Genomic DNA, 15,388 nt, shown 5'->3' on the forward strand with positions numbered 1-15,388 from the left:
ATTCCTTCTCTGCGCCCTCGAGAATCTCGGATACGATATCCATATTGCTGAAATCATAATTTTGAATGGCGGCCATCTTAGATTTCAAAAATGATCCCAAATTCGTTCTCTGCACCCTCGAGAATCTCGGATACGATATCCATATTGCTGAAATCATAATTTTGAATGGCGGCCATCTTGGATTTCAAAAATGATCCCAAATTCGATCTGTTTACCCTCGAAAACCTCGGATAGGATATCCGTATTGTTGAAATCATACTTTTGTACGACCGCCATCTTGGATTTCAAAAATGATCCCAAATTCGTTCTCTGCACCCTCGTAAACCTCGGATATAGCTGGGTACGGCACCTCTATCATCACGCTTTTTCGTTTCATTGAGTTTCAAAAAACAACAATTCTAAAGAATTTACGCATCAGAAATTCTTGCAACAATAATTATACTCCAGAGAGAGAGTGTATTATAATAAATAAGAGTTGTTTTTATTGAATTCTAAATTTATATTTTATTTTTATTTATAATTTACTGATTTTGGGAAATGTCTATTCACTTGCAACATTATTTGGTTGTCTGTGTGCGTATTGGCGAATGTAAGTACGTGATGCTCACGCACACATTAATTATAATGTTACTTCTATATGGACAGGAACTATGAATGAAACTATCGTTCTGAGTGTTTATTATTATATGGCCACAGCAGCCAGTGCTCTAATGGATCGCTGTCTGACCTCTATCTTAGGACTAAATTCTGCTGGTATAACGTTACGCCGGTATCGTGCAGCCTCGAGCCTGCATTATTTTTAACAAAAATGTGGAGTTCTTGAATGTTACAGAGTTATATCTACCTGAAGAGCACAATGACACTACCAATGACATCAGGCCTATGGTTGAACACGCGCCATTTTCGCCTGATGAATACATTTCCTTTTATTATATATATTAACTAAACACGTCTAGACAAACTTGTGTGGCTTTTCATTCTTGAAAACGAACATTATTTCGTTGTAGATGTCAATATTCAAACAATAAATTGCCAGAATAAGATTAAACTTGTTCAATTACAAAGCGGACAGACAAGATAAAACTTTGGGCTATTGTGTTTAGGACAACCCTAACTCGCTGGAACTTCGATTTACGCAAAATGTCGCATCGTATCCGATACTGTGATAGAGAATCTTATAATTGATGGACCGTTGTCCGCAAAGTGGTTTGGAGACGATTCCGATATGTTGAATATTACGAGGGTGTACTTTGTATTCACAGTACACCTGAGTAGGAAAATCGGACTTACACATACAATTATATAGTCGCATTGCACGTATCTACTATACACATAAAGACTCTCAGTCGCTTCAAAATAGGCCGAGTTGTGTAGTATATGCGTACCAAAAACATAAATGTACGTGGGTCACACTGAAAATGTTTAGAAAATGTAAGAAACATTGCTAATGAGAACTTTTTTTTAAGAACTCTTTGGTTACCTAATGTAGTACATTGCATTCATTTGTCATTTGTTTTTGTGAATTGCTGGCAAATCTAAAACTCTTGTTACACGTGAAAATAAACCTAACGCGAGATAATTTTCCGTCAATTATTTATTATGACTTTCGTTGTGGGCTTACTCAACAACAAGGCTATGATATGGCCATCTCGTGCCACTATTTACAATTGGTTTAATGAGTTTAAGCGTGGACGTAGCAATCTCAATGATGATCCGCATGAGGGACTTCCTTTAACAGCGACTACTGAAGATAACATCAGTGCTGTGCGACGCATGATAGAGGAAGATCTGTGACCTATCAGCAGATACGGGCAAGCCTAGGCATTGGTTTAAGTCAAGGTCAAAAAATATTACACGAACATTTAGGCGTTATGAAGCTTTGTACCAGATGGATTCCCCATACTTTAACCGACGACCAGAAACACCTTCCCATGGACTGGTGTGGCTAAATGTTAGATAAATTCAATGGCGGTGACTCAAATGCTGTATTTGACATCGTCATAGGTGATAAAAGCCGGATATATTGCTCCGAACATGAAACCAAAAGAGAATAAGCTCAGTGGGTGTTTTTCCATTCGAGGATCGGCCAACTAAGGTAAAGAAAGGAAGAAGTCAAGGAAAAGAGATGATTGCCTCATTCTTTGGTCGGAAAAGTCATTTCGCGACAGTTGTGCTAGAAGGTGGAAGGACAGTTACTGTAGATTGGTATGTCACTCGCTGTTCGCCTATTGTCTTGGAAAAAATTCGACAGCAGCGCCCTCGATGCAGGATCCCCCTTCACGACGACAATGCTTCAGCGCACTCCGTCATCCGCCATACAGTCCTGACCTGGCGCCTTGCGACTTTTATTTATTCCGAAGAACTAAAGATAAAATTCGAGGTATTCACTTTAAGAGCCCTGAAGATGCAGTAAAAGCGTACGAAAACGCCATAGAAGAGACCCCTAAGGAAGAATGGGCTCGCCTCTTTTTCTCAGTGGTTCCATCGAATGCAACGATGTGTATAGAGGAACGGAGATTACTTCGAAAAACAATAAAAGTATTGGCAACTTTCTACATTAAGCCGTTTTTAATTTTCTAAATATTTTCAGTCTTACCTAGGTATGTATCAAAACCAATTCCAAAAGAATCAATTTCGAGAATATAAAAATTCCTTTCATTATATATATTATTTGTATATATTATATACGTTAACATTTTATACAGGTAGATAAAATTAAAACATCAAAATAACACCTTATTTAGCAGTAGTATTGTTATTATTTTTTTGCGTGGTGTTGTATTCAAAGCGCGGTCGAAACACAAATGACCGAAAACTTTGCCTAAAACTTTAGAGCGTTATTGTGAGTCTAGTGGTTTATTGTACTTGAATACGTTGTCATTAAAAAAAGAAAGTAAATATATTAAGAGGAAAATAATAAACCTAGGTAAGGTAATGAAACACATTATACGTGATATTTTTTAATCAAATCAACTCTTACTATATTAATTTTAATATTATTGTCGTCGCTTCACTTGTATCAAATGACCACTTATTGTTCTTAAGGCAATATCCACTTTGAACTCTAAATTCTCATTTGGTTCAGCTATGATCTCATAATCACGAATGCAGTGAATCAGGATCGTCTTTAACACTGGAATCGCATATTTTTTTCCTGCAAAATAATAAGAGCAACATAGCATGAAAACAATCTATGACTTATTTTGATCTGTTTATCTTTAAATGGCTGCTTGAAAATAATTTGTATAGTATTAATGAATACTTAAATAAGTGTTTAGTTTTTGCATGCTTTTAATTTAAACTGGATAGAGGACGCATTGTAATATTTAAGATATTTACATACCCTATTCCAAAGCAAATTAAATAATTTCATTTAATTTCATCATAAATGTATCTTAACTGAAAAATTTGAGTTTAGCATGTTATCGAGAGACAACGCATAAATAGTTATTTATTAATACGGCTTTACTCACGATTTATCGGTGTGGGTACCGACTGGTTTCGGACCATTCGAAGGTCCTTCATCAGAGTGTGTAAAGCTGCCTACTACATGGAAACCCATGTTGTTAAATGTATCTCGCAATATGACCCATAGTGGTGATGATCACGTAGTGGACATTGTAAGTACATTTTGTGCACCCGTGGACACCAATAGTGACATAGTGTCAATGATACCGTGCTCGTCTACACCCCGAGCCCCCCGCCCAGTCCACCGCGCACTTCGAGCACATGTCCACAGTAAGAGGCGGTACCTTATCGCGAACCCACTACTCACCCGAATGGTCTGAAACTAGTGGGTACCAACATCGATAAATCATGGGTAAAGTATTACGTTTATTGTTTATTGACGTGACTTATAGAAGCTAGGACCTATTGCACTCGAACGCAAAAAAACATGGCCGACATCGATCAGCTGTTCGTTAAATAATGTGATAAATAGCTTCCCGCTCAAAGTTGTTGGATATCCGTCATAGATTGACAACCGAGAGACTTCAAAACTTTGATTTTTGAAGTTTGAAATTATTTTGACATCGACTTTTGACAACTTGACATTGATAATATGTCTTTCCATTGACAGTTCCTCATTAAATTAGTTAAAATCATGTTTTTTTGTACGAAATGGCAACATTGCGTAATATAGAGACGTATTAGTTATGGGAGATTTATCTAACGAATATGAATAAGGAATTTTATCGAACGTTCGAAAGGCTTAAAACACGTTTTAACTAATATAGCTTTATACCTTCAAAAAGCATTTTATTATGAATAAGGCAGTTAATATATAATGCATTAATAGTTTGCATTTTTTAATAGAAGTGTATACTGACCTATGCAAGCTCTTTTCCCCAAGCTGAAAGCTACTGGCGTAGACCTGGGTGGATTTGGTGGTAACCACCGCTCCGGCTTAAACTCTAGCGCATCTTGACCCCACTCTTTCTCACTTCTACCCATACTCCAGAAATCTAAGGCCACATTTGTCCCTTTTATGATGGTACACGAGTCTGAAAGACAATTAATAAATAAATAAAAATAAGAATTCTTTATCTCAACCAACAAAGGATGTAATATGTCAGAAACAAACATCTTAAAACCTAGTGCAAGTACGAGACATCTTAAAATCTAAGCCGTCCTAACCTTAGTACAGGAGCGACTTGTCAGCACATGTAACATACAGCAGTTTTTCATGATTGTGAATTCACTTATCAAGAATATTTTATTGTAAAATTAACAAAACAAATCTGGTCGGAATTACAAATATATAAAAATTAGCAGTCTCGAAATCAAAGAGGATGTAAATTCTACGTAATAAGAGGTGGGACTGCCTACGTAAAAATTCAAATTTAGTTTAGTATGAAACGTGCAGTCATTTGACATAAACGTAATAGTTATTTATGCAACTGTTATGTAATAAGGGGTTAAAACATTAAAGTGGGCTTATCACACAAGGCGAAGCCGAATGTGGGTTTATCATGATCATGGTGGGCTTGATAATAGTAACACCTATGTTTTAATACCTAATTATCAACAGTTGCATACAAGACTTTATATTCACCCATAGTATGAATCCTCTATAAAAAGTTCTGAATTAGTTAGCTTACTGCTGGAAGACGAACACACGTGTTTCGTCTCTACACGAGCCATCGACAGAAGATCGCCAAACTCTGGCACGAAACTCAGAGTTTGGCGATAGAAGAAATTTAGTTAAACAAATAGAAGTAAAAAGAGAGAACATTATAGACAGTGGAAAAGTACTCACCAAGTTTAACGTCACGGTCTGCGTATCGCATAACGCCAGGAGCTGCAGGATATAGCCGCATGGTTTCATTTATTACAGCCTCACAATACGGCATCATTGACAAGTGTTCTTTTGTGACATCGCACTTCTCTTCACCCATTACTTGTTTTATTCTGCAGAATAAATAATATCTTTTAAATTTAAACAATTGTTTATGTCTCAAAGTGATAACCCTCACTTCTGGGATTAAATTTATTTTTTGATGGGTTGAAGTCTAGTAGGTATTTCTAATTTCAGAGAAGCTAAATAAAGACTACAAATAAATGTAAAAGAATATCTTTGAATCAAATACAGGGTGGCGCAATAGAACGTGCATATTTAAAATATTGATTAAAACATAAATACAAAAGGTATAGTTAAAATAAAACTGAGGTATGAGTATGTTCTTATTTTCTCCAGATCTTATTAAAAAATGTTTTCAAATTAGTAAGATGTTCTTCCAGCATTTATTTTTTTGTTAAAAGGGGTGGATCTGACATTTAATAGTTTTATTACAAAAAAGAAAATATTCAGGGCAGCTTTCGAAAAACATTTTGACACATATGTTAATCCAGTGTCTGTAAGCATCAATTTATGAAAAAGTGGAGCAAAAATCAATCGTTACGACATATATATAATACTGGGAATTGAGCACAAATCAGTTTTGACGCATTTCCAGAAAGCTAGGTAAACAAAAAAGATCGATAATTGGGTGCTACACGAGCTCACTGTAAGAAACCTAATGAACCTTGTACACATTAGAGATTTTTATTGAGAAGTAATGAAACCGAACCGTTTTTGATAACTGGTGATGAAAAATTAATCACGTACGACAAGAACCTTCGAAAAAGATCGTCGTCAAAAGACGTTCTGACTTAACAGTGACTGTGAAAAAGGTCTGGACAAAGAATGAAGTAGAGAAAAAAACTCTTTGAGACATAATATGATGTTAAGTGACATTAACCAGATAACTTCACTAGTCCATAGTGTACTGTACATAAAAATCTCCCAATGGTAACTATTTAACGGTCACTGTTGTTAGCTTAAAATAGTTACCTAAACATTAAGTAAGAGAGCGTACGGGATGCTGATTACTTGCAAGCAGGTGACCCAAAGGCTAGTTTGGAAATTGCAATAAAAACGAATTATAGATTCATCATCATGACGAGGATGTCTAGTGTTGGACAAAGGCCTCCCCCAAAGGTCTCCACGACGATTGGCCCAGCGCTGCCCTCGCCCAAACTATTGCGTGTGCTATTATACGATAATACCGTCTCCACTCGTAGGTGTCGTAAAAGGGGACTCAGAGATACAAAAACCAGAGGATGGGCAACATCCTTCCAAGAGAGCATCACAATCTACTGCCATAGTCAAGCCGTCTACTAAACGTGGCGATTCTGCCAAAACCCCCTAAAAGACAAATGACATTAGTAGATTACTTACTCTTTTACCATTTTTTCTTGCACGTCTTTATGATCTCCTAACGTTAGGAAACAAAAGAACAACGTGGTGGCTACTGTCTCTTGGCCGGCAACTATAATTGTATTTACTTCTCCACGCATCCGTTCCTCTGTAAAGCTTGCATCTGTTTCTTCTAGATCAAGCAGAATGTCAATATATGACTTGAAGCCCGGTTTATCTAGAAAATAAGTTGAAATTTTACAGAGTTAGTAACAACTTAATTTTGAATAGAACAATGCACGTGGTGCAAAGTGGTGCAGTATTGTCCGTAACAACTAAAAGTTGTAAATTCATATGGTATAAAACAAGTGATGCTGATGAGTTTTATGTTCCTATTCAATACACACGTAACCCTTACTAGATAATATCGATGTCCAGCTATTCTTCAGGGCCCTTTTTCTCTGGAACGCGTGGAGGTATCAAGTTGACAATAACATCAAATGCATCTGTGATCCCTTGGAAATGTACAAAATATGTTTCTTAATCATCCCATGGTAATTTCAAGCATACTCCTGAGGTGAATGTAAGTAATGGAACGAAAGAGAAATAATATGTAGGTAAAATTACTGTAAGGCGCAAAAGGCTCGTGTTATAGTGGCCGATTATGATGTCACAGCTCAGGAATAATGAAAATAATAACATATATATATACACCTACCTACCTACCTATCTATACCTATTGGTGCGTCATATTTGGCAAATTTTGGATAAAGTATAAGGCTAGATATGATATGCAAATAATAAACACTCGCGTATCACAATATTGAAAAACTCTTAGGAATAAAATGTACGAAAAATACTGTGATTTTATTAGAGTGTACTTTGATTTCATCTGCAAGTTAAGGCTAAAACCAACACGTCGGGTGTTTGTAATTTAATTGTATTAAATTTTTGGTGAAAAATTCTGAATGATTAATAGTAATAAAGTTCGTCAGGCATACGCAATCGGATGTGACATGTGTGCATGTTATCACAATTTATGACGCATTTCATAAACTAAAAACATCTTTGAATTTAAAAACGGCAGTGAAACGTGCAAGCGTGGCTAATATACTGTCATACTGTGAGTTATCTCTTTAGCTGTTCTATGGTGCTGATTGTGTAGATACACACGAACTTTATATTTCACATAAAAAATGTTTTAGTTTACTAGCAAATATTAAACAAATGGAAAGCTGCAAACCTCAATTTTATAACATTACTGTGAATATTTATACTAGAAATATGTAATTATAAAGTAACTATTCCATTCATGAACATTTTCATCAACTCTAATTATAAGTTTGTCTCTCTGACAATCATTGGTATGTCTCTCGAATACATGTCAAATTAGTACTTGCACGTTTTGTTTAATCACTAAATCACATGCAGCACAATTTCGGAATAAATAAATTAATATTTTAATTGGTGAAGTTAATTGGTAATTTAGTGTTGCATATAACTCACCCATAGCAGCAAAGTAATATGTTATACCTATTTAAGGCTGCAAAAACTGTACTGAACGGAAATTAGAAGATATTGCTTTATCTAGAATATTTCTTGGTTCGTTTAAAAATTGATAGAATAAGCATTTAAATACATGATAATGAAAAACACAATTTAAGTATAATGTGGGAAAAATCTTTATTATTAAAACAGAATAATTAGTAAATTATTAAACTAAATCATTAGTTACTTCAAATTATCAGTCTCAGAATAAAAACCAAGCTTTTCCATATTCTACTGCTTTTTAATTTGACCGGGATATACGACTGTTTCATGCTTTCGGGTGTACGCGAATGACAAATCTATTACACGCTCTATCCTACCTTAAAATATATTATACAACTATGTATTCAATTGTATTAACATCTCTGATTGTCACTGAACTCTACTGTACCACTAGACTGGCGGCTGTCAAAATTCGATTGTGCCTGTTTGATATTCGCCATTTTGACGCTGTTGGCCATGTAGTGAGAGTCTGCGGTACTAAAACTAGTGATGACAACCTCAGCAAACATCGATAGATGGTTGGAAACTATTTACAAAAAAATAAATGTGTACTTTATTACATTGATTCTTGAAGTGTAAATATCATGGAAAACGAACGAAATGAATTCAAAATGCAAAAATACTTCAGAGTTCCTTCGCAGGCATTTGTATTATACGTCAAAATTAGTACTCTGGACGCTCGCGAGTGGCGCTTCAAATAGGCACAAAAAATTTGCTGTAAAACATATTGAATAGCCCGTCCAGTGGTATTTATACAGGTCAGTGCAGATTGTATTGTGCATATTATTGTTTGAACAATATTACCTGCTACATTGTTAGTGGTACCGCCATTTGACTTTTTCATGTTCTCTCTATTCTCCTTAGTTGTCTTTATCACCTGTTAATTTGTATAAGACGTATCAGTTAGTATTCACTATCAAAAGATTAAGAAAAAAATAACTTAAATATAGTCTCTTCTAGAACGGGAAAGGTATCAAATATATTTTGTAAGAAACGCAAGTTGTCTTAAGGCCGCTTACTAATTTGGAACGTTAATTTATGTTCATTTTGGATGCAGATTATATAAAATCCGTCCACTGATCTTGAATTGATGTTGATCTGCATTTCAATATGGCAATCTTAATTGACAAATCCATATAGTAAATATAGGGATAAATATATTCTTCAATGGAACACCAGAAGCCTACGTCCTAAAAAACCCAGCCTTATACACCTAATTAATAAATATCTTCCTTCTGCCATCGCCATCTCTGAGACATGGCTGGTCCCTGGAACTCACTTCAGGGTCCCCGGCTATATGTGCCTTAGGGATGATAGAGCAGAAAGTGTTGGTGCGGGTTGCACCTTATTTATAAGACGCACCCTTCCCTTTTCCCCAATTATCCTTCCTAATCCCCATCCTGGTATAAACATTGTTGCAGCAAAGGTAATGAACTTCTCCTTAGTATCAATCTATGTGCCCCATCCGCAATCAACTATGATTGCAGATATTCTCCTTTTGTTATCGTCTATTCCCCCTCCTATTATTATTATGGGAGACTTTAATGCTCATCATCCCTCATGGGGTTCAAGTCACACTGACTATTTTGCCCTTTCCCTGTTGGATGTATTTGATGAAATCAATCTCTGCATTATCAATGATGGCTCTCCAACCCGAAGGGTTTCTCCTTCTCAAAATCCCAAAAGTGCAGTTGATCTCACCTTATGTTCTCCGTGTCTGGCTCCTCTCCTTTCTTGGAACATCTTACATAATTCCCATGGTAGTGACCATTTTCCTATAATCATTTCTATCCCTGACAAAGTAATTCCACCCCAAAATTTTTCCCCATCTCTTAAATATAGATTAATAGAAGCAAATTGGCCTAAATATTCTTCTTGTCTGTGTAGATATGTAATGCAGTAGATAATTATAATAAATTAGCTAATGCCATGATTACATGTGCTGACAACAACTTCCCTTTAAAAAAACCTGTTTCAAATAAGATTTCAACTCCTTGGTGGGACTCTGAGTGCACTGCTGCTGCTAAAGAAAGGAAATTAGCTGAATTAAATTACAATAGAAACATGTCCATGTCAAACTTTATTTATTATAAAAAAGTGGCGGCGAAGGCTACCCATTTATTCAGAAAAAAGAAAAAACAAGGTTGGATTAATTTTTGCCAGAATTTAAAACCAAGCACTCCATCCTCAACTGTCTGGAAACAAATTAAAAAATTTAGAGGTTCATTTTGTGATCAAGTGTGTGATTTTAATGTGGATCCTTCTGTATGGCTTGATTCCTTTTCAGATAGGATGTCCCCCCCTTCAGTTCCAAATATGGACTATTTTCCATCCCCCCCAATCCCTCTTGCCTCAACTCACAGTTTAGAGTCCCCCTTCTCATTCTCTGAACTTCTTCTTGCTCTGGATGGCCTAGTTGACTCTGCTCCTGGGGTAGATGGAATCCCATACTCTTTCATTAAAAATTCATCATCTACATCCAAGGAATAATATATCTTAGCATAATCAATAACCTTTTTGATCTTGGTTCCATCCCTCCACCTTGGAAAAATCAGGTAATTATTCCATTACTTAAACCTGGTCAGAATCCATCTGAAGCTACCAGCTATAGGCCAATTGCCCTCTCTTCTGCTCTTGCAAAAGTTTCTGAAATCATGATTAAACAAAGACTTGAGTGGTTTGTTGAAACCAATAATCTCCTTTCCAACTCCCAGTACGGTTTCAGAAAGGGCAAGATCTCCTTAGATAGCTTAGGTATCCTTACAACTGACATTAGAATAGCACTCCTCAGAAAAGAACACCTTGTGGGAGTTTTTCTTGATATAGAATCTGCATATGATAACATTTCACTTCCTCTACTCAGGAGTAAACTCAACCAGCTGAGTATCCCCGTGAAGTTATCCCGTTTCATATGTAACATGTTAATGGAGAGATCCATCACTATTAAAGGTCCATCCTCTTACCTCCCTCCTAAGTCAGTTTGGAAAGGTTTACCTCAAGGCCCAGTCGTTAGTCCCCTTCTTTATAATCTGTATACCCATGACCTCAACAGTACCGTTACACCTTTCTGTCAGATACTGCAATATGCAGATGACATTGTCCTGTATTCTTCTGACAAGTCTATACAAGATTCATCTAATCATTTAAATAATGCTCTTGATTATCTTTCTGAATATTTAACACAACATGGACTGTCTCTATCAACATCTAAAAGTAAGGTAGTTTTATTTACAAATAAAAGAATTCTTCCACCTATTAAAATTAAAATTTATGATGTTGATCTACCAATTGTTAATAATGTTAAGTTTTTGGGTATTTGGTTGGATCACAAATTATCTGGCGTCAAGCATTTTGATTATGTCTCACAGAAATGTGAGAAAAATATTAATATTCTTCGCTTATTGTCTGGTGTCTGGTGGGGAGCTCACCCCGTCACTCAAAAATTACTATACAATGCCATAATTCGCACTCATTTAGATTATGGCACTATTTTTTTAATCCCAGCAAACAAAGCAGGTCTAAATAAATTGGACAGAATTCAGGCTAAATGTTTACGTATAGTATTGGGAGCTATGAAATCCAGCCATATTAATGCAATGCAAGTAGAATGTGTGGATCCTCCCCTCTCACTACGTAGACAATTCCTTGCCAATAAATTTTTCTTTAAACTAGCTGGCTGCCGAGCTCATCCCTTACTCCAATAATCAGAACAATTAGCTGTTTTATACAATGATAATAATATTGTACCTGAAGACAAAAGACCTTGCGTTATAAATAGTTACCTTTTATTTTCTCAGCTCTCTAACCCTCTCTTTCAATATTCTAAATTGCCTTTATTTTCTATGCCTTTCAATGCTCTTACTTTCCAACCCTCAGTAATTTTAGACTTAGGTGTTGATAACTTTTCTATAGAAGCAAATAAAACTTTTTCTCATATAATGGACTCAGATTTTCGACATTGGTATAAAATCTACACGGATGCTTCAAAAACAGACATGAGTCCGGTTGGGGCTGCAGTATGGATTCCCTCAACAAGAATTATACTGAGTTATAGCTGCCCACCTACCACTTCTGTGTTTACAGGGGAATCAATCGCCATTCTTGAAGCTATTCTATTTGTTAAGTCTCACAACATGAACAATTCTATTATCCTTTCAGACTCTAAAAGTTGCCTCCAATCAATTCTCTCAAATCCGTTTAAGACAAAAAGTCAGTTTCCCATCATTCTCAAAATAAGAGAAACTTTGAAAGAGTGCTATGAACTCAAAATTAACATAGTTTTAGCTTGGATTCCAGGTCACATGGGCATCTCTGGTAATGAAACTGCAGATGCCTGTGCTAGATCAGCTGCTCATTCAGGTTCCTTTCAGTATTCAGAAATATTCACTCATGACTTGTGCTCTATCCTGAAACCCAAGATGTATGAGAGTTGGTCAAACATTTGGCAAGTTTCCAAAACTTTAAAAGGCAAATTTTATGGAGAAGTCCAACCAGAAATTCCTCAAAAACCTTGGTTCTCAAAATGTAGGATTCATAATAAAACAATAATCTCAACTATATGCCGCTTACGTTTAAACCATGCCTGCACTCCAGTCTTTCTAGCAAAACTTAGAATTAGGGATCATTCTCTATGTGATTGTGGCCTTGATGAGGGAAACATGGATCATTTATTCTTTAGTTGTCCCTTAATGCAATCTTCTCTGCACAATTATATACCCGCTGAAGTCCCCCGTCCAACCTCCGTTAAATGTCTCCTCTCCCTAGTTTACACTCCTTTTGTAAATATTTTGTGTAAATATATTAAAATAAATAAGATTAAGTTGTAAATATTATTTAGTACTTATATTAATTAATTATTTAAGTATTTCTATTTGTGTATGTCGTTTATAGTCTTACAAGCATGTATATTATTTGTTTCAGATATTATTAGAAAATTAAACTTTATGTAATCTGAACACCGATTATTACCGTTAAACTTAGAAGACACATACTCAAAGCTTGGTAGTCTAATCTAACGTGATTCTGGCAAATCTGTGGTATACCTTCCACAGAAGCCACAGTAGGAAGAATAGAATAGAATAGGGAAAGCTTAACTGTGATCCAAATACCAATTCATCATCCCATAAACGGATTGAATAAACGGCTGTTATTGCCGAGTCAGTCGTTAATAGCGGAATAAGTCAGAGTAAGATTACTTCTTTATGAATATAGTACAAAAATAATAGTTGTGTTTCATATTATTAAGCACTCTTTGATGATGTTTTCACTTCTGTATCGTTTTGTAAAAGAGGAAATTTTATTGGCCTTTTTTCCATATAAGCGTTCCCGAGTTCTTTCCTCTTGGTTTTTAACCCTAGACGAAATTTAGTTTAAAATAAAGTCAATATCATAATTATTAATATAATATAATAACAATAACAGTCATTACGTAGACTATTCAGTAGACATTGTATAGCCATCATACAAAAACTATACATAAACAATAATAATCTTACGTTCCGGACGTTTTTTCCCGGTTACGGTACCCCTCCGCATCGTTAAGGATCATAAGGAACTTCGTTAAAAAAAATAAAAATTTATTTAAAACATTTCACATACAAGCAACATGTGTTTTATGTTTGGTTATATGTATGATTAACACGTGTTTTATTTTTGGGGTTGTATGTGTATAATTCATTTACGATTTTTTTTTATTAGTATAAAATGTATTATTTTATTTGTTGTTATTCATGTTGCATTAAATAATCAGCGAGATAATGTCGCGTAGCAACGCTTCGACGTACATGTTTCATGTCTTACGTTCCGGACGTTTTTTCCCGGTTAGGGTACCCCTCAGCATCGTCCCATTAAGAACTTCGTTCCAAAATTTTAATACAATCGTTTAATTTTTGGAGGAGGAATTTTTGCAGTGAACGTAACCCTGATTTTTAAGTTTTTACTCATAATTTTGCTACAGTGGTCATTATAACACATTTGATTGACTGGCGTCAGCGCGACGGTTTATTGTTCTAGAATTTTTAAATCTGGGAAAAACCTCAGCTAATGATACCTCTTAAGCACACACCCATTTTTCAATTTTTCTTTTTTAAAATTCTATTTTGTAGTCTTATTTTTAAGGTACAAAATAAAACATTAATAATATTTAAAAAAAATACAACTTACATAATCGCAAAAATTGTTCAATACTCCTATATGCTTCTCTAATTCTTTATACCTTGGTGTAATACGAAATATAAAGTCAAGATAAAGGAACACATTGAATCCCCTTTCAATGAATATTTGTAAAGTTCGCTCGAAGGCGTGATAATATTCACGTCCACCCTCAGTATCTGTCGTAATGGATACACCAAGCGCGGCTTCTGTAGAGTAAAAAAAATAATACTGATCAGATGATTGTTCACCAATGTTTTTCTGAGATAACCTTAGAATAATTTACACTCAGGCAATAAATATTTACACGCAGTCACTATTAAGATTACACCTAGAGATTAATCTGAAAAAAACAGAATAATTTACCACATCCGCATCAGGCCAGAGTGACTTTTGAATAGCTTAGATGCCATAAGGGACTTTGTATATCTTGGTACTCTGGCATCAGATATAGAAACTATACTTTACCGGAAGATTATAGCGGCTAAAAGGAATTATTAGGCCTACTTTGATACTTTCAAAGATTCTGTATATATACATTCTAAGCTGGGTATGCCACGAATGATATTGTATGGGGATAAAAATGTTGTCAAGACCATACGATTTGAGAGTTGGCATTGGCCTGAACATGTTGCCTCAATGGGTGATAACAGAGCACTACGGAGACATCTGTAGAAAGTTTAAGAAAGAAGAATCCGTTGGATAGCACTAATCAGAAACTGTCTTAAGAACCGCGAGAGCAAGTTAAGCATAAGCGCAGAAAAAAACCCTTGATGGACCATCAAGGATTTTATTGAAATGAAATGAAATTTTATTTGCAGGAAACATTGTACTTAAGGTGTTAACAATATAATGGATAATCCAATATGTTTCGTCAATTGACATGCAAAATATGTTACAAAATTGTCTAAACACTAATCGTACTGTTATATTGAAACATGTCGGATTTCACAATGATATCAATAATATTTATAAAATGAAATTTTAAGATATTATAATATGAGACGTAAA

The 15,388-nt window shown here is 35.2% G+C and overlaps 1 protein-coding gene and 1 long non-coding RNA gene across 4 annotated transcripts in view; both read right to left on the minus strand.

The window, feature by feature from the left end:
• Positions 1-2,956: 2,956 nt before the first annotated feature.
• LOC126965293 (uncharacterized) overlaps positions 2,957-15,388 on the minus strand; it is a 28,485-nt gene continuing 16,053 nt past the window's right edge. Inside the window, exons 6-11 of one of the 2 annotated variants that reach the window (XM_050808811.1) lie at positions 14,390-14,586; positions 9,032-9,104; positions 6,719-6,914; positions 5,258-5,409; positions 4,329-4,502; positions 2,957-3,154 (exon numbers count right to left, since the gene is read on the minus strand). In XM_050808811.1, the coding sequence (XP_050664768.1) occupies positions 2,997-3,154; positions 4,329-4,502; positions 5,258-5,409; positions 6,719-6,914; positions 9,032-9,104; positions 14,390-14,586 (950 nt within the window). In that variant the 3' untranslated portion in view covers positions 2,957-2,996. Of the gene's footprint in view, positions 3,155-4,328; positions 4,503-5,257; positions 5,410-6,718; positions 6,915-9,031; positions 9,228-14,389; positions 14,587-15,388 lie in introns of those variants that run through there. The other variant, XM_050808812.1, reaches the window with a different exon arrangement.
• Positions 10,295-12,688, minus strand: LOC126965345 (uncharacterized). 2 transcript variants are annotated; one of them, XR_007729521.1, is made up of 2 exons: positions 12,010-12,688; positions 10,295-10,873 (listed from the first exon to the last, which is right to left on the minus strand). It is a non-coding gene; the product is annotated as an uncharacterized LOC126965345 (long non-coding RNA). The 2 variants fall into 2 exon arrangements; XR_007729522.1 differs by having other exon boundaries at positions 10,295-11,434.

Source organism: Leptidea sinapis, chromosome 7, assembly GCF_905404315.1.
Source record: "Leptidea sinapis chromosome 7, ilLepSina1.1, whole genome shotgun sequence".
In the NCBI taxonomy this organism is placed as follows: Eukaryota; Metazoa; Arthropoda; class Insecta; order Lepidoptera; family Pieridae; genus Leptidea; species Leptidea sinapis.